This window comes from Eriocheir sinensis, chromosome 22, assembly GCF_024679095.1.
Source record: "Eriocheir sinensis breed Jianghai 21 chromosome 22, ASM2467909v1, whole genome shotgun sequence".
Lineage (NCBI taxonomy): Eukaryota > Metazoa > Arthropoda > Malacostraca > Decapoda > Varunidae > Eriocheir > Eriocheir sinensis.
The window spans coordinates 69894-87783 of record NC_066530.1 but is presented as its reverse complement, the minus strand read 5'-3'; the positions used below and the strand labels follow the sequence as shown (position 1 = coordinate 87783).

The 17890-nt window shown below is 42.1% G+C and overlaps 2 protein-coding genes across 8 annotated transcripts; both read right to left on the bottom strand.

Annotated features, from left to right (window-relative positions):
* Positions 1 to 225: 225 nt before the first annotated feature.
* On the bottom strand, positions 226 to 7665 carry LOC127001867 (dehydrogenase/reductase SDR family member 11-like). Of its 7 annotated transcripts, none has more exons than XM_050867051.1 (7): positions 7641 to 7665; positions 4320 to 4477; positions 3231 to 3399; positions 2430 to 2559; positions 1928 to 2057; positions 1157 to 1318; positions 226 to 458 (listed from the first exon to the last, which is right to left on the bottom strand). In XM_050867051.1, exons 2-7 carry the CDS (start codon positions 4449 to 4451, stop codon positions 417 to 419), a joined length of 765 nt encoding a protein of 254 aa, XP_050723008.1. In that variant the 5' UTR covers positions 4452 to 4477; positions 7641 to 7665; the 3' UTR covers positions 226 to 416. The 7 variants fall into 7 exon arrangements, with proteins under 7 accessions (XP_050723008.1, XP_050723006.1, XP_050723011.1 ...); XM_050867049.1 differs by lacking the exon at positions 7641 to 7665 and adding an exon at positions 7295 to 7444; XM_050867054.1 differs by lacking the exon at positions 7641 to 7665 and adding an exon at positions 7295 to 7428 and having other exon boundaries at positions 4320 to 4452.
* A 4106-nt stretch (positions 7666 to 11771) lies between these two features.
* LOC127001865 (dehydrogenase/reductase SDR family member 11-like) lies at positions 11772 to 17416 on the bottom strand. The gene is made up of 6 exons (XM_050867047.1): positions 17270 to 17416; positions 15848 to 16016; positions 14862 to 14991; positions 14346 to 14475; positions 13646 to 13807; positions 11772 to 13234 (listed from the first exon to the last, which is right to left on the bottom strand). Exons 1-6 carry the CDS (start codon positions 17399 to 17401, stop codon positions 13193 to 13195), a joined length of 765 nt encoding a protein of 254 aa, XP_050723004.1. The 5' UTR covers positions 17402 to 17416; the 3' UTR covers positions 11772 to 13192.
* Between the last annotated feature and the right edge of the window lie 474 nt (positions 17417 to 17890).

Genomic DNA, 17890 nt, shown 5'->3' with positions numbered 1-17890 from the left:
GCGAAGGTAAACTGGTAACCCGCAACCTTATGTTTACTATGACCCTCATCACCCAGGCAGAGACAAGCTGCACAGATCTTTTTAAAACTTTTCATGGCCACAGTTCACCTGCAGAAGAGTAACTACAGGGACAAGTTGTCTTATTATTTTCCTTGGTTATGCTGGCTTCTCTGTGTGATAATTAGTGTGGTAACATACAGGAGGTTTAGGGAATAACAACATAAGTGAAAGAAATCTCCCTTTATTTGATTAAACAATTGCAAGTTGAGGACACTGGTCTTCCGTTCATCACACAAATGGTGTGTCCTTTCTTCATCAGTATTAATGCTGGACAGACAAAGATGAGTAACTGCATTAACAACCAGTAACAGCTGTGCAGCAATTCCAGGCAAAGAGAGAGGAACAGAAAAGGACATTCACAGAGCCTGTGTTATGGGACGGATCAGCACATCATGGATCTGTGGAACAAAAATATTCCCACATTACAACACAGAGAGAGACAGGAAAGAAACATGCTCCCCCTGGCCTATCCCTCTATATTACTGATATTATTGTCTTGTAGTTGCCGTGTGAGAGACTGTACCAAAGAGATGTTCACCAAATCACTAACTCTGCCATTGTACGAACCATAGTCAGCCACTTCCTCTTTTTTTCTTAATATTATTTAAGACTGACATAATACACTGATTATGATGTAAATAACCCAAAAATAGTGATATAACAAACTTAACCAAATACCTTACTTAAATAGAAACTTAACCCTCCTTTGAATGATATAATCTAACCTTTCCCTTTTTTTTCTTTTTTTTTATGCGGCCTATGCTGTTAGGCTTTTTCACTGGTGTGGGCCTGATTGTCGGCCCAACCCATTGTGGCGCAGGCGAGTGTTTATAGTGGCGCCATCTTGTTTTCGCTCATACTGCCCCCCGGAGCTCATCTTTGGAGGGGTTATCTAGAGTCCAGGTTTATGGGTGGTCTTCAGGGCAGCATGTGGTAGTCTTGGCCACTTGGCGGTGACTGAAAAATCCCAGCTGTGTGGCGGCCAGGATTCGAACCCACGTCCCTCCTGGATCTCCCGGATGCTAACCACTCGGCCACCGCCTTCCCAAAGTAACCTGCATAATAACTCAAGATAAGTAATTAACGGTACACTAACCTGAACATGGGGAGGGGCACTGAGAATGTGGACAAGAGTGGCGGTGATGTCATCCGCACTCAAGCTCCCACGCTCCTTGTAGAACTTCTTGGCTGCATTTGCATCCTCTGCCAAGCGGGCATTTGCAATAAACTCAGTTTCCACCAAACCGGGACTGATGGCCTACAGGGAGGAGGAATGTCATTAGCAATCAACCATAATGTATTCTAGCTCCTAAAGATGTGTATTTTCATAGTGCTGATTAAAGTTGTTGTTGAGTTTTCCTGTGGGTAAGCAAGCAAATCTGTAGGTAAAAGTGGCAGTAATGTCATCTGTACTCATGGTTCCCCCACCATTACAGAACTCAGTTTCCACCTTAGTAATATAGAACAGTGTGTTCTTGAGGCATTAACATCTATGTACATCTGTTTTATACATTATAATTTTTTAAAATTAAGTTCTGGTGCATACTGTAAAAATACGATAATCCCATTAAATAAAAGTAGACATTTTTGAATGCAGGAAATTTCCTGATTATATGAACTTGTGTGTCCGCTCTTGTTTGCTATTATTGCTATCAGAGAGAATGTGAGTTATCCCACTTTCTTTGCAAAATTCTCAGTTGCCACAGGAATAGGATGCCGCTGCCAAGCCACCAGTCTGATTTTTTTTAAATATAAAATTCTTCTAAGCCTGAGGGAGGGGAAGGGGACAGAATTAAACTTCACTGTTGAGATGGCTGTCAATCCCATAACAATGCCATCAGACAAAACACAAGTCAGTCTTCCTTACGGATATCCTGATGTTGGAGTTAGCTTCCCTCAGCTCCTGCCGCAGTCCCTCAGTGAGTGCTGTGACGGCGAACTTGGTGGCGGAGTAGAAGTGAACAGCTTTATTGGGGGTGACACGGTGTCCAGAGAAGCTGGATGGATATAAGAAGAAAAAAGATAGAGCTTTAGAAAATTGTCACTATTTTCTGTTCATCTGTTGTTTGGAGTTTTGATAAAAGGGAGGTTAGTTGACAACTCTACACAGACAAAAATGTAAAAGAGGTATAATCATATTAGTAAGGAGTAAGAGGTTCCTATCAAATGCCAAATGCCTCTTCCCCTTTCCCAAGTAGTATATATCATTGCCCAATGCACAAAAAAGCCTCGCCTCTTCTCTAACTCAGGGTGCAAATGAATGCTGGGAAAGGATAAATCTCTTTGGTTGATGCTGGAAAAGGTTACACCTTATTGGTAGATGCAGGGCTTGTGTTGTATATGTTAGTGGATGGTGGGACTGAGCATACCTGCTGATGTGGATGATGTGTCCATCGTCAACGCCGCGTTCTCGCATGGAAGCAATACTCTCGCGTGTACATAAGCACAGAGCCACAACGTTGAGATCCATCATCTCACGCCACTCCTTGGGGCTTCCCTCTGTAAAGCCGCAGGAGAGCAAGGGCGTGAGAAACACTGGGGGATGAGTGGGCGTGAGGGCTGAAGGGTAGATCTAATAGTATAGTCTATAGAGGGAGGGCAAAACATGGTTGAATGGGTTGGTCGAAGAACATGAATAATAGTGAGAGTCATAGAGGGCTAGTGAGTAACCACTTCAGAGAGGGTATAGAGGGAGACAAAAGATAAAGTTAGGGCCATACACTACAGCCTCCTGTTTTGTCAGTGCTCATCTCCATCAGCTCAGCCCTGAGATAGAATTGAGTGAAAACTCATTATATACCCTGTGACACAGGGCATGTATGACAACTCTGTCACTACATTTTCCAGTCCCTAAGTTTTCCCTAATACCATATTTTAATTATTGACCATCTCAAAAGGATGAACAAATGAGTGGGCTGAGCTCTTAACTCCCCAAGACTGTAGATTCCTAGCTGGGCATTCTAACCATTACACCACATAGGTTATAAGTCTACATAAAAAGGCAAAAACAATACAAAAGTGTATGAATATTTGTCCAGAATTACAACAACTTTCCTGATAGATTTTAATGTGTATTCATCACTGATAACCTTGCCAGAAATTACTCATATCTAGTTGCTTGGCGGATGTTAAGATTAAAAAGTTAAGAATTTTGTTAAATGTTGCCTCACCCAGCAGGGACTTGTTGTGGGTGAATCCTGCATTGTTGATACACACGTCCACACCTCCGAGGTCCTTCTTGATCTTGGCGAACATGGCCAGCACCTCCTCGTCCTTGGTGAGGTCACACTTGATGGGGATAAGTGTGCCTCGTTGACCCTTGAGTTCACTCGCCAAGGCCTGTGGAGAAAGGTGGAGTATGTTTCCATTGTCTAGAGTTGTTTGGTTTTACTGCTGCAAAGTTGTCTCATTGATTATATTGCCTTATTCTACAGTTTAAAAGATGTTTGACTTTGATGTTGCAGAGTATTTGAAGTATATCATGTACATTTTATTGTACCATAAATTTTATAACTGAAAGCTTAAGGTTGAACATGATGCAGCAAGTTATAGTGAATAGATAAAAAAAATTGAGTAGTACAGTCTAATACAACACGAAGAAGCTGACTTTTTTCCATAATATATCTTTGAGTAGCGTAAGTCATCCTGAATGTCCGTTTTACAAGGTTGATTCACAAAGCACAAAATGTTATCTTGTGACTTGACACATCTGTAGAGATTACATAGAAACTGGAGATAGTATGAATGATAATGAGTTGGGCTGAACAAAGTCCCTTAAAAAACAATGTCACTGGGTTTGAGAGATTAACAATGAGCATGTTTTTATCTATGTTGAAGTAGCAGCAAGAGTGATCACCAAGCAGCTGGATAAAAAAGAATGACAAATTGAGACTTTCAGAACCAATGCATTGGTTCAATAAACAGATAAATGACCGAGTATTAGCTAGTTACTTCACATTACGAACATGTGATCAACACGACAGCTGGATGAGAAAGGATAAAAGGAAGGATGCATTCAAAAATAAGATAATGGTAAAGTTGACAGTAGGAGATATAAGATGGCCAATAAATAACTGATGACCTAGAGACAGACACCCAGCCAATCCACAAGCAAGTCATGACCCTCATCACCAAACAGCAAATGCTGGTGGATGCTGGGAAAGGTTGAATCTTGTTGATGGATGTTGAGCTGGTGTGGGTGGGGCTTATTTGGCATATTAATTTCAACCAATAATACCTGTTTGGATTGGTCAGCTCACCTGTAGTTTGTCAATGCTACGAGCTGCTCCCACCACCTTCATGCCCTCAGCCACCAGTCGCCTGGCCACACTGGCACCGATCCCCATGCTGGCACCAGTCACCAGGGCCACACGACCTGACCACCGCTCCATCCTGACAGGGATCTCAAATAGTAGAGCTGGGAGGAAAGAATGGTAATTTTATGGTTGTGTAGAAGGTACAATAAGTAAAATAACCAATAAAATTAATAAATGAGCAAATAAATAACTGAGTAAATATGAAAATAAGTGGATACAAATCTAGTGGGTCGAGTGGGTGAAGCATGGTGCACTGAGATAATTTGGACACGTGATGAGAATGGGGGAGAATTAATTTGTAAAGGGAGTGTATGAGGGAAGGATTGAGGGAGGGGGTGTCACAAGGAAGACAACCTGTAAAGTAGATCAATACAGTGACAAATTATTGGAGAGAGAGTTGGAAGTAGCAGGACTGAGTGTGCTGAGAGCGTGTGCCAGAACAGGGAAAGATGGAGACACTTCTGCGCCTGGAGGGAAGTTCCCGCGAGGGAGCACAGGGTGTCAAGAGAAAAGATAGATAGATAAAAGGTAAGAATAAAGTGTTAGATTAAACAACAGCAAGACACAAGGCTGGAGGAGTGAACCAGTGGCATAGCTATAATGTATAGGTCTCAATCAGTAGGGGACACAGGTGAGTATATGGGGGCACTAGGCAAGGGGAACTCGAGAGGCCTTCTGATGCCACATAGAAGGCACAGTCTAAGATCAGATCAGTGGTGGGTGTTAGGGCATGGTAGTGTGGGGGCATTAGGGAGGGGCACCAGATGCTCATGGGGGTACAAGTCCTCCCATAGCAACACACAGTCCTAACTGGGGGTTTTAAGGGCAGGGACCAGGCCAAGTGTGTTTTTAAAATGCTAGCTCATGTGTTCTAAATCTGAAGTCTTAGTCTTTAAACTCTGGCTACTCACTCTTGCAAGTGCCAGACCAGACCACCCTGGGTATATGGACAAAACCACTAAGCAATACCAGGCATATAATTACTGCTGGGTGGACAGGTGTATATGAATGTACTCTCAGAGTAACTGACCCATCTATAGTCAAAGGTAAAGTTGGGAGCATATGCTAAAGCTGCAAATGGTGGCAGTGCTCATCTCCGACCCACCCTTTGAATCTATAGTGGAAGAGAACTCATTGAGCTGACACGGGGCCAGTGTAACATCCGGGTTACCTCAGCTAGGTGGCCAGGATTCGAACCTAGGCCCGCAGATTCGTAGTCAGGGAACCTAACCACAATATCGTGCAGGTTCCCAACAGTACAGTTACAACTCCAAATTCCAACCTACTCATTGACATTAGGGTAGCTATTATTTAAGAAGCACACCCATCTCACTGTGAAGTGTGAAGGATACCTTTGTACTATATGAAGTACTTTGAGCACGTACAGCACACTATCGTATGGCTTTCCAGAGTAAGTCGCTCATTTGAGCGAATAATTTCTTAAATTATGTTGGGGGGCAAGGGAATATAAACTTTAAGGATTTCATTCCATTTATCACATATTGGCAGCAGAGCACAGGTTAGGTTAGGTTTATTTAACTTCGGTTAGGTTAGATTAGGTTATACTTTCGTGCTTATAATTAATACGTGATATGCTGTGCGCTACACCTGCTGGACCATCAATTGCCAGTGAAAACAACCATCAGTGCAGTAAGAAGTTTCATGTATTCATCACAAATATGTCTAATGATACTAAATCTAACCTAATCTAACCTGGCCTAGCTAAGTCTCCTGACCATACCTGATCTGCACTCTGTTGTCAAGATGGGAGAAACAATTATTTCACTCAATATATAATATTCCCCCCACCATTTTTTATGAAATTAATATTTCACATTGATTTTTCTTCATATCTAAATGCATCCCCACTGTAGGGGCATGAGTAAAAGTAAAACACATACATGCAGAATACTGTGTAATGAAAGCAATAATTAAATGTTTTGGTGGGCTATGATTGCTTGAAAAAACTAGATACAGTTAAATTATGCAACTAATTTTTTTTCAAAAGTTGCAGTTAACAGGCACAAAGAGTGTAATTGCTCAGAGTAAAAGAATTCTTTCAACAATCAAAAGTGTGGTGTAGTATGGTGCGAGTTATGGCCGGGTCTGGGTGTTGGGTCTTGAGGTTAAACTACTGACTTTATTCAAAGGAAGAGTTGATGTCAATGCACCACTTAAAGAAATGACCACTGCACACAACGAGAAGCCTCCTCCGGAAAGAGGCTCCCCCGAGGCAGGAAAGAGTCCTTTCTGCCTCGGAGTAGTCACTCTTGACGGGTTTGCCAGCCACAGTGACTGCCCTCGGCGTTCCATTCTTACTTTCTCTCATTTCAATCCATATCTCTTGTCCACAGCTGGTAGTCTGGAGAATGGTTTATCGAGGAACATGTTTAGACTGTTTTGGCACCCCGTCACTGCGAAAACTGACGACACTATGGCAAAAATAAAACTCGGCACAAATCAGCACGAAGGAGCTCGGGTGTTCTTGTGGTCTGTCTCCCATTGTGACTATTTTCTAAGGGCACAGAGAAGATTAACCAGGTTTTCATGGGTGCTTTACCGGTTTAAGATGCAGAAGTAGGGTAAAACTATGACTAGCATCACAAAACGGCCAATGAAAACCCCAGCAACGTCTACGAGAGGCTTTTCAAACAGGCAAAGTGAGATGAAGAAATAAGAATAACCTTAATGACTCAAACCTTAATTCCCGCTGCTTCACTGTACGGTCCCTGGAACTGGTTAGTAACTATTGGCTCACATCCACCAGTGGGAGCCTTGAGATTTATGTAACACTCACATCTCAAGGGTAGGCCTAACACTGGCTATACGGACAAAGGTGTGTGTGTCCCTCCAGAGGTGCTTCATATATGTCTCAGGGAATTACAGGTACGGGTAAGGTTATATATATAGTTATCCACCTGGTAATATGGAGTCTGGAGAGGCAGTCAGCCGAAAACCGTCTTGATCCTTAGGCTCTCTATTAGCAAATGAGATAAGTCAGATAACGGTGACGCTGCTGTGTGGTGACGAGGGCGAGGGACCTAAGCTGTCTCTGCATACAAGCGTACCTGTTTATAATTATGCGAGCGTTAGCAAAGGTGAGGCGGCGGGCAAACAGGTAAGCATGCAGGGAAGGGCTTCTCTGTACCGGCAAAATTACTTTCACTTATGAGCCGTCCATAAAACCTTTGAATGGCAGGTCAAAGCAGAGAGAGAGAGAGAGAGAGAGAGAGAGATGATAGCCTTGAACACGTACTCCCTCACCTTAATTTGCTTCTCGCCTTCACGCTTGGCTTTTCCACGCAGCGACGTTACTATTAAAAGGTGATGGTGATACTGACTTGTCCAGGAGGAAGCACTTTTCACAATCGTTTCAGTTGCTGTCCTCACCTGAACATGCCCGTAATTTTGGCAGGTTTTTTTTTTTTTTTTTTTTTTTTGTGTGTGTGGGGGGGGGGTTGTGTAGTCTCTATAGTGGACACATTATAGGTTCGTGAGTTTGGGGGGAGGGTGGCGAGTGAAGTGAGCATATGTGCAGGGGAGGGAATTTTTTTTTTTAAAGTTCCCCCCCTCAGAAATACTGGTTGGATGATGGGTGTTAGTGCAGCGTTTTTTTTAGGAGTACTGTACCAAACGATCGGTCCTTGGTGCTCAAAAGAACAAGAATCTCTCCCAAGGATTCTATATAGAGATTCTCTACATATATAAGACTCCTTGGTCCCTCCATTTGCATTTTTAAGTTCATCATAGAGCAGGGGTTCTTAACTGGGGTTATCCATATGCCCCTTGGTGGAATGAGAACAATTGCTGTGGGTATGGTACTCAATCGCTGAATATAATCATCTCTATATATTAATACGCTTGAACCTTTCCTTTGTGTCACGTCTGGTATACTTGGTAACAGCCTCGACCCCGTTATCTCGAACAATTCGACAGCCTCGGTAGTTTAATGGCCCTGGTGCAAGTTTTAGCCTTCTTCTATGCTAAGATTTTTAAAAAAAGCACTCATGAAAATCCGATTGATCTCGTTTTTGACCTTTGGAAATAGTTAATGTGAAAGGTTAATTTGAGTACCGGTAGTACCGGTACCGAAAACTCAAGTACCGTTAGTACCGGTACCGGTACTGGTACCCTAAGGAGTTTTTTTTTTCTTAATGACTTCTGATGAAATTCCCAAACAAATTTCCTGTAAAGAAAACTCTCTCTTCCTTCAACTTAATATCAACTAGAGTAGAAATGCAACGTTTAGGAGCCTTCTGATTAATGTAAAATCACTTAGGTTTAAGGTCAGACCACCTAGTCTGTACCATGGGGTCTGTGTGGTCTAATTTTCTATGTAAACTCTCCCGCTCTCTCTCTGAATGAAGTGATTATTTATTTTTTCAAAAAAAAATAGCATGTATAGTTATTATGGATGTACTCGATCATAGTTTAATAACAATAAAAATATTTATTAGCAACCTAAAAAAGAAAAAGAATCGGGCATGAAGAATTATCCAGTAACTCCAATAAATAAATCAAATAATAAAATAATGGAAACGGGAGCTGTGATGGAAACGGAAAGCAGGACAAAATGGTGGGAACTTGGGGAGACGGTCAGCGGGGCAGTGACTCAGCGTCTACACACAGGGCCCATACCAGGGTTGCCAACTGGCAGTTTTCATTACCAGATTTACCACAATCTGGTAATAAAAAACGAGTTTGGTAATGAATTACTGTGTTTTGGCAATCTGGTAATGGGAGCGTAAAAATTTGGTAATAAGTGAATATGTAAAGAAATAGGAATAAAAATTATATATATATATATATATATATATATATATATATATATAGAGAGAGAGAGAGAGAGAGAGAGAGAGAGAGAGAGAGAGGCGCTAGACACGTTCAGTTCCAGTATGGGACGGGGCTCTTACAGGCCCACGGACAACACGCCTAACAGCGAGCCAGTCTTCATCCTGCCATCGTATGTGAAAGCATGTTAGAGAAATTCAATGTTGGTATGTATGAACATACAAGAAGTCAAGATTGTCAGAGTAGTAAGGATGATGGCCTTAATGCTCTGTACGAATAACTCCCAACTCTTGCCTCTGGATCCACTCACCAGCTGATCTGTCCCATGGCATCTCTCACAGTAAGTTTATTTCTTATCACAGTTTTCTTATCCCAGTCAGTAGCATTATTCGTGTAACTTGTATGTACATTGGATTTATAATTAGCAATAATTAAAAAGTTTGGTAATGAAATGACGAATCTGGTAATAACTGGAGTCGAACTTGGTAATGCCTGTCGTACAAGAGTTGGCAACCCTGGCCCATACCGCGTGATACCACATGGAGGCGGGCGGGCGAGCGCCGAGCGACGGTACCGGTACTAGCGGCAATGCGCAGTGCCGAGTGATCATTAAGCTTCCCGGAACCCAAGTGATCGTGATGCTTCGCGGTACCAGTACCGATACTAGTTATCGATACCAGGTACCGGCGAGTGATCATTAAGCTTCCCGGAACCCAAGTGATCATGATGCTTCGCGGTACCAGTACCGATACCAGGTATCGGTATCAGGCTGGTACCGATACCTGGTATCGGTACTGGTACCGCGAAGCATCATGATCACTTGGGTTCCGGGAAGCTTAATGATCACTCGGCACTGCGCATTGCCGCTAGTACCGGTACCGTTAGGATCTTAGTGACGCTCGGTGCTCGCCCGCCTCCATGTGGTATGACCCCTGTGTGTAGACGCTGAGTCACTGCCCCGCTGACCGTCTCCCCAAGTTCCCACCATTTTGTCCTGCTTTCCGTTTCCATCACAGCTCCCGTTTCCATTATTTCATTTATTTATTGGAGTTACTGGATAATTTTTCATGTCCGATTCTTTTTCTTTTTTAGGTTGCTAATAAATATTGTTATTGTTATTAGACTATGATCGAGTACCCACTACCCATATCACCGAGATATCCACTCACTAAGTGGTGATCTCTCTCTCTCTCTCTCTCTCTCTCTCTCTCTCTCTCTCTCTCTCTCTCGCCTGCTACACAACCAATATTTAATAATCTTATATAATTCAAAATGCAATTATTGATATCCATAAACTCACGCCAACGGATTCAAACTTTTTCGTTAATGCTTTATTGATAAATATGATCTCTCTCTTCTCTCTCTCTCTCTCCTACTCACCTCAATATTTAATCATCTTATATAATCCATTGTGCAATTCTTTATAGCCAAAAACTCTCGCCAAGGGATTCAAACTCTTTTTTCGTTAATGCTTTATTGGATAAATATGATCTCTCTCTCTCTCTCTCTCTCTCTCTCTCTCTCTCTCTCTCTCTCTCTAAAAGTTAACGAGTCATACGAATTTAACAGCGGCAAGTAAAAAGAAAACGAAGTCTTGGGTTAAAAGTTAGTGAGTCCCACGAGTCTTTAGAAAACGCTAATATATATTGTTATTGTTATTAGACTATGATCGAGTACCCCCTACCCATATCACCGAGATATCCACTTACTAAGTGGTGATCTCTCTCTCTCTGAATGAAGTGAATATTTATTTTTTCGATAAAAAAAATAGCATGTATAGTTATTATGGATGTACTCGATCATAGTCTAATAACAATAACAATATTTATTAGCTACCTAAAAAAATGAATCGGACATGAAGAATTATCAATAAATCCAATAAATAAATCCGAGCAACTGGTACCGGTACCGAGCAATCTGGTACCGGTACCGTTTAGCTGGTACCGTTAGTACCGGTACTGGTACCGGTACCTGCCCACCCCTACTAGTAGTGAGCCGCGCGGCCGTGGAGGGGAGTACTTGCCCAGCCTCGTGTGACAAGTAAATAAGCCGAATAGTGACCAATACAAAAGCCATTCATGCCTCATAACCGATAAATTATGAAGGCGGGAGGCTGAGAAGATAAAGAAAGTGTAAAGAGACCCAAAGTGACAAAGGACTAAAAGAGGAGAGGAAAGAATGAAGCTGTTTGCTGGATTCTTCTGTGACAAAGGAGAAGCTGCCACTGGAACCCAAGGCACACAGGTGAATGCTTCTTATACATGGAGCTTGGTCAGTAGTCATTGTGCATGTGAGCGTAGCAGTAAAGCATCAACTCTTAGACCTTTGATAGTAGTATAATCGGTTCACCCGTGCCAGAAGTGTGCATTATTGCGCAATGGCAATCTGCAGTAACACGGCGTGTCCGATTTCGTGGATACTGTCAAAGTCTATATATAAGTCATAGGAAGGTATGTGGACACGGGAGAGGCGTGGCTTGTGCGTGACGTTCTTAGAGCCAAACCAGAGAATGTAGAAACAGGCATTTTGAGAAAACGAAGAAAGGGGGACTAATTTAAATCAATTACTTCAAAATTTCCCCCCCCCCCCCCTCACACCCCACACCGCCGTTTGTAGGCATTGGAATTACAGTCACGCATAGCACACTATAAAGGCATATTTTTTCATCAGTGGCTTGCCTGAATGCGCGGTGAAAGAAGGCGAGCATGCGCATCTAAAGTGCCCACACGGCCACAACTTTAGTCACTCATGAAGGGGTGAACTGGCGGGTATTTGGTTTCAAGTGACGTCATCCTGTTGCTCCGCTCCAGACCGCCCCCTGCGCGTGTTGGTCGCAGTTTTGAAGGCAGAGTGACTTGACTTGGTATAAATGACTATGGATACTGCATGCTAGCCTACGCATAGAAGACAGTTGTCAGTGTCAATAACACACAGGCAGCAATAACAAATACCGTCAAATATAGTCAATTATGAGTTGAAAATATTAGTAATGTCACAAATAGCTATCTTGTTCATTTACAAGATTGCTGATTATAATAATTAAACAGCCTTGAAGCTGTCCACCACCGAGAAAATTAAAAGGCTTTATATCAATAAAACAGCTATTTGCGACATTACTAATATTTTTAAAACTCAAAATCGACTACTATAATGACAGCTTTGAGGTACGAAAAGCCTATATTTGGGTCCACGAAAAAACTAGGGCACTTGCTAGCGATAGAGGTCTCGATCGCGTTCCAGGACAACCCTGGATAAAACCGGCAACCTTATCCCACATCTGGATATAATGAATCCAGGCTGCACTAGAAATCTCGTACCCAACGATGCGACGGGAGGTAGTACAGTGAGGTTTCAGAAGCCACGAAAGGCTTGGGAGGCGCAGCAAGAGCAACGAATTCTTGCCCTCTCTCCGTTCCCCGACATATGCCTTAATCATATAATATAGTTTAGTGACTCGTAATGGATCCTGAAAATTATATATTCCTCTTTCAAAAATATTTACGACCTTCAGCTCCCTAATCTCAGTATTTCAGAGAATGTCACTCAAGAAATCTATATTGCTCAATTTTTCTTATTTATTGTCTGGATTTTCTTAAAGCAGAAATAATGGATTTATCATGTTTGTATCTGAATTTTCCTTGTAGAGGCAGGAAATTATGTCTTATGCACCCTTAAAATTTAACCTAAAGACACTGGCGGGCATCCCCTGGACCCAAGACCCAAGATAAGTGACTTGTTAATAAATAAAAACTCAGCTGTTCTTTCTCGATGTTCTATTTATTGGTAAACGAGAGAAAGTAAATGCCTTGGGATTAGTCTATCCTCATCAAATATTGTTCTTGCATGAAAGCTTTGCGAAATCAAGTAGAAATAGGCTTTTTAAAACTTCTATTTACATTACAATATTTGCTGAGCACCTGCCGTAGGTGTATCAGTGTCGACTTTGGCAAAATTTATCAAAAACATTAGGGTGTCAGGCATCTCGACTACCCTCACCCCCCAGTACTAGGAAAAGAAAGGAACATTCACATAACTTGTGTTATGGGAGTCACCTGCACGTCATGGATCTGTGGAACAAAAGCATTCCTTTATTACTACAGAGAGAGAGAGAGAGAGAGAGAGAGAGAGAGAGAGAGAGAGAGAGAGAGAGAGAGAGAGAGAGAACAAGGTCACCCTAACTTATCCCTACATCTACAAAGAGATGTTCATCAAATCACCAACTCTGCCATTGTATAATCAACAAAGACAGCCTCTTCCTCTTTTTTTCCTTAATATTATTTAAGATTGACATAATACACTGATTATACATGTATTATGTAAATAACTTAAGAATAGTGGCAGATGAAAATATTAATCAAATATCATAACCTCACTCAACTAGAAACTTAACCCTCCTTTGAATGACAATCTAATATTTCATTGCTGAAGTAACGTACATATATGATAACCCAAGATAAAGATATTGACGGTACACCAACCTGAACATGCGGAGGGGCACCGAGAATGTGGACAAGAGTGGCGGTCACATCATCCGCACTCAAGCTCCCGAGCTCCTTGTAGTACTTCATAGCTGCATTTGCATCCTCTACCAAGCCGGCATTCATCGCAAACCCAGTCTCCACCAAACCGGGACTGATGGCCTATAGGGAGAAGAAAAGACATTAGCGATCAATTATAATATATTCTTGCTCCTGAGAATTTTAATTTTTTTAGATACTAATTGGAGTTGTTAATTTTTCCTGTTGGTAAGCAAGCAAACCAGTAAGTAAGTTGTATTTATGTTGTTTGTACTCGTTGATTCCAAACCATTACAGAACACTGTCTTTACTTTTGCGATAAACCATAGTGTGTTTATGAGGAATGTGCCTCTATGTAGATCTGGTAAGTATCTGAATGCAGGAAATTTCCTGACTAGATGAACTTATGTCACACAGTTACATGTGTCAGTTCTTGTGTACCAGTAATGACATCAGAGAGAATGAGTTATCCTGTTACCTTTACATAACTCTCGGTTGCCACAGGAGTAGGATGCCGCCGCCAAGCCACCAATCTGATGCAAGCTTCCGCTTATTTTGAAACATAAAAAAAAAAAAAAAATCTTCTAAGCCTGAGGAGGGAAGGGACAAAATAAACATTGCAATAATGCCATCAGGCTGAACACAAGTCAGTCTTCCTTACCGATATTCTGATGTTGGAGTTGGCTTCCCTCAGCTCCTGCCGCAGTCCCTCAGTGAGTGCTGTGACGGAGTACTTGGTGGCGGTGTAGAAGTGTGTCTTTTTACGAGGGATGACACGGTGTCCGGCGATGCTGGATGGGTAGAAGAAGAAAAAAAGATAAAGCCTCGGAAAATAATTATTATCACTATTTCATTTTCATTTGTTGTTTGGAATTTTGACAAAAGGGAGGTAGGTTGACAACTCTACACAGACAAAAATGTTAAGAGGTATAATCATAATAGTAAAGAGTCAGAGGTTCCTATCAAATGCCAAATGCCTCTTCCCCTTTCCCAATTAGTATACACATGTATATCATTGGCCAGTGCACAAATAAGCCTCGCCTCTTCTCTAACTCAGGGAGCAAATGCATGCTGGGAAAAATTAAATCTTATTGGTGGATACTGGAAACGGTTACACCTTATTGGTAGATGCTTGACTGATGTTATATATTTTGATGGATGCTGGGAATGAGCATACCTGCTGATGTGGATGATGTGCCCATCGTCAACGCCGCGTTCTCGCATGGAAGCAATAGTCTCGCGCGTACATAAGCACAGAGCCACAACGTTGAGATCCATCATCTCACGCCACTCCTTGGGGCTTCCCTCTGTAAAGCCGCAGGAGAGCAAGGGCGTGAGAAACACTGGGGATGAGTGGGCGTGAGGGCTGAAGGGTAATACTAATGGTATAACCAATACAGGGAGGGTGAACATGGTTGAACAGCTTGGTCTAAGAACATGAGTAACAACGAATGAGTTATAGAGGACTAGGTGACCAGACCCAGTGAGTAGCGATTTCAGAGAAGGTATAGAGGGAGTTAAAAGATAAAGTTAGGGGTATACACTACAGCTTCCTGCTTTGTCAGTGCTCATCTCTGTCAGCTCAGCCTTGAGATAGCACTGAATGAAAACCCATCACCCTGTGACACAGGGCATGTATGACATCCTAGCCACCACATTTTACAATCCCTAAGTTTTCCCAAGCACCCATTTATTGACCAGCTCGAAAGGATGAACAGTTGAGCGAGCTAAACACAAATTGCCCAGGACAGGATTGACCACAGGCCCGTAGATTCATAGCTATGCATTCTAACCATCACACCACATAGGCTTTAAGTCTACATAAAAAGGCCAAAGCAATACAAAAGTGGATGGATATTTGTCCAGAATTACACCAAACTGAAACCCGTGTTTGATGTTATTTTTCCTGATAGATTCATCATTGATAAATTTGTGTTAGAAATTACTCATCTGAGATTTTTAAGAATTAATTAGGCTCTGATAACTTGCAGTTTTAGTATTGACATGTTATGAGCATTCGAATAAGTTGAGACTGTTAGTTTAATGGATTGTGGGGTGGTAGGATGCTGGTTTCGGGGTGACTTGCTCCAGTGTATTGAAATGGGTAGGATTTTGGAATTCTGTTGTACAGGGACTTAAGAACTTTGTTAAATGCTGCCTCACCCAGCAGGGACTTGTTGTGGGTGAATCCTGCATTGTTGATACACACGTCCACGCCTCCGAGGTCCTTCTTGATCTTGGCGAACATGGCCAGCACCTCCTCGTCCTTGGTGAGGTCACACTTGATAGGGATCAGCGTGCCTCGCTGACCCTTGCATTCAGCTGCCAAGGCCTGTGGGGAAAGACAGTTTATTTCCATTGTTTAGAGTTGTTTGATTTTACTACTGCAACATTGTCTTATTGATTTTTATTACATGTTTGCCTATTGCATTCTTCAGGGGCCTGGTGGTCGGCTCAAGCTCGTCATGTTGCATACAAGTGTTTATAGTGGTGCCATATATTCTTGGGTCATGCTGCCCTTCAGCATTCTTCATTCACTTGGATGGTTCCTCTAGGCTCCTAGAGTCCAGGCTGATAGGTGATCTTTCGGACAACGTGTGGGTATATAGTCTTAGGCCACTCGGCGGTGACTGAAAAATCCCAGGTGAGAGTGGTGGATTCGAACCCGTGTTATCCAGAACGCGGTGAATGCGGGACGCGCATGCTAACCACTCAGCCACCACCTCCTTAGATTATAGTGTTTTATGCTACACTTTAAAAGATCTTAGCTCATATAGTGTAGTTTAGTCCTGCAGACTATTTAAAATATACCATGTCCATGTGCAATATATTATACCATACATTTTGTTACTATGAAATCTTCAGGTTGATTTTGAATAAGCATTATTTTGTGAATGGATAAAAAAAAATTGAGTACAATCTAGCTAATACAACATGAAAAAAAAAAAATCCGTAGTATATCTTGGAGTAGCGTAAGTCATCCTGAATGTTTTACGAGGTTGATTCCCAAAGCACAAAATGATATCTTGTGACTTGGCTCATGTGTAGAGATTACACAGAAACTGGAGATATTATGACCGATATTGAGTTGAACGAATTCCCTTTAAAAACAATGTCACTGGGTTTGAGATTGACAATGAGCATGTTTTTATCTATCTAGAAGTAGCAGGAAGAGTAATCATCAAGCAGCTGGATAAAAAAAGATAACAAATTGAGACTTTCAGAACCAATGCATTGGTTCAACAAACAAATAAATGACCGAGTATTAATTACTTCACACTAGGAACAGGTGATCAACAAGGAAACTAGATGAGAAAGGATAAACGGAAGGATACGTTCAGAAAAAAAATATATAATGGGAAAGTTGAAAGGAGGGGATATAAGTCAGCCAGTAAATAACTCATGACCTAGAGACAGACACCCAGCCAGTCCACAAGCAAGTCATGACCCTCATCACCAAGCTGCAAATGCTGGTGGATGTTGGAAAAGGTTGAATCTTATTGGTGAATGCGGAGCTGGTGTGGGCGGGGCTTATTTGCCAAGTTAATTTGAACCAAGAATACCTGCTTGGATTGGTCAGCTCACCTGTAGTTTGTCAATGCTACGAGCTGCTCCCACCACCTTCATGCCCTCAGCCACCAGCCTCCTGGCCACGCTGGCACCGATCCCCATGCTGACACCAGTCACCAGGGCCACACGACCTGACCACCGCTCCATCCTGACGGGGGTCTCAGGTAGCAGAGCTGGGAGGGAAGGAATGGGGATTAAATGATTGTTTCGAAGGAACGATAATAAGTAAAATAGGCAATAATATGAATAAATGAGCAAATAGATAACAGAGTATATATGAAAATAAGTGGATAAAAAGGGTAAGAATAAAGTGTTAGACTAAACAACAGCAAGACAGCTACCACTGCAAGGCTGGAGGAGTGAACCAGTTGCATAGCTATAAAATATAGGTATCGGTCACTGGGGGACACAGGTAAGTTTAGGGGGACATTAGGCAAGTGGAGCTCGGGGGCCTCCTAATGCCACATAGGAGGCATATTCTAAGATCAGATCAGTGGTGGGTGTTAGGGCATGCAAAATGTGCTTTCTTGGCTGGAATCAAGCAAATATAATCTTCACAAGATCAACTGGATTTGAACACCTTGCCTGAATCGAGCATCTCATGCTACTGGCATAGTGCAAAAATTGGAAGAATTT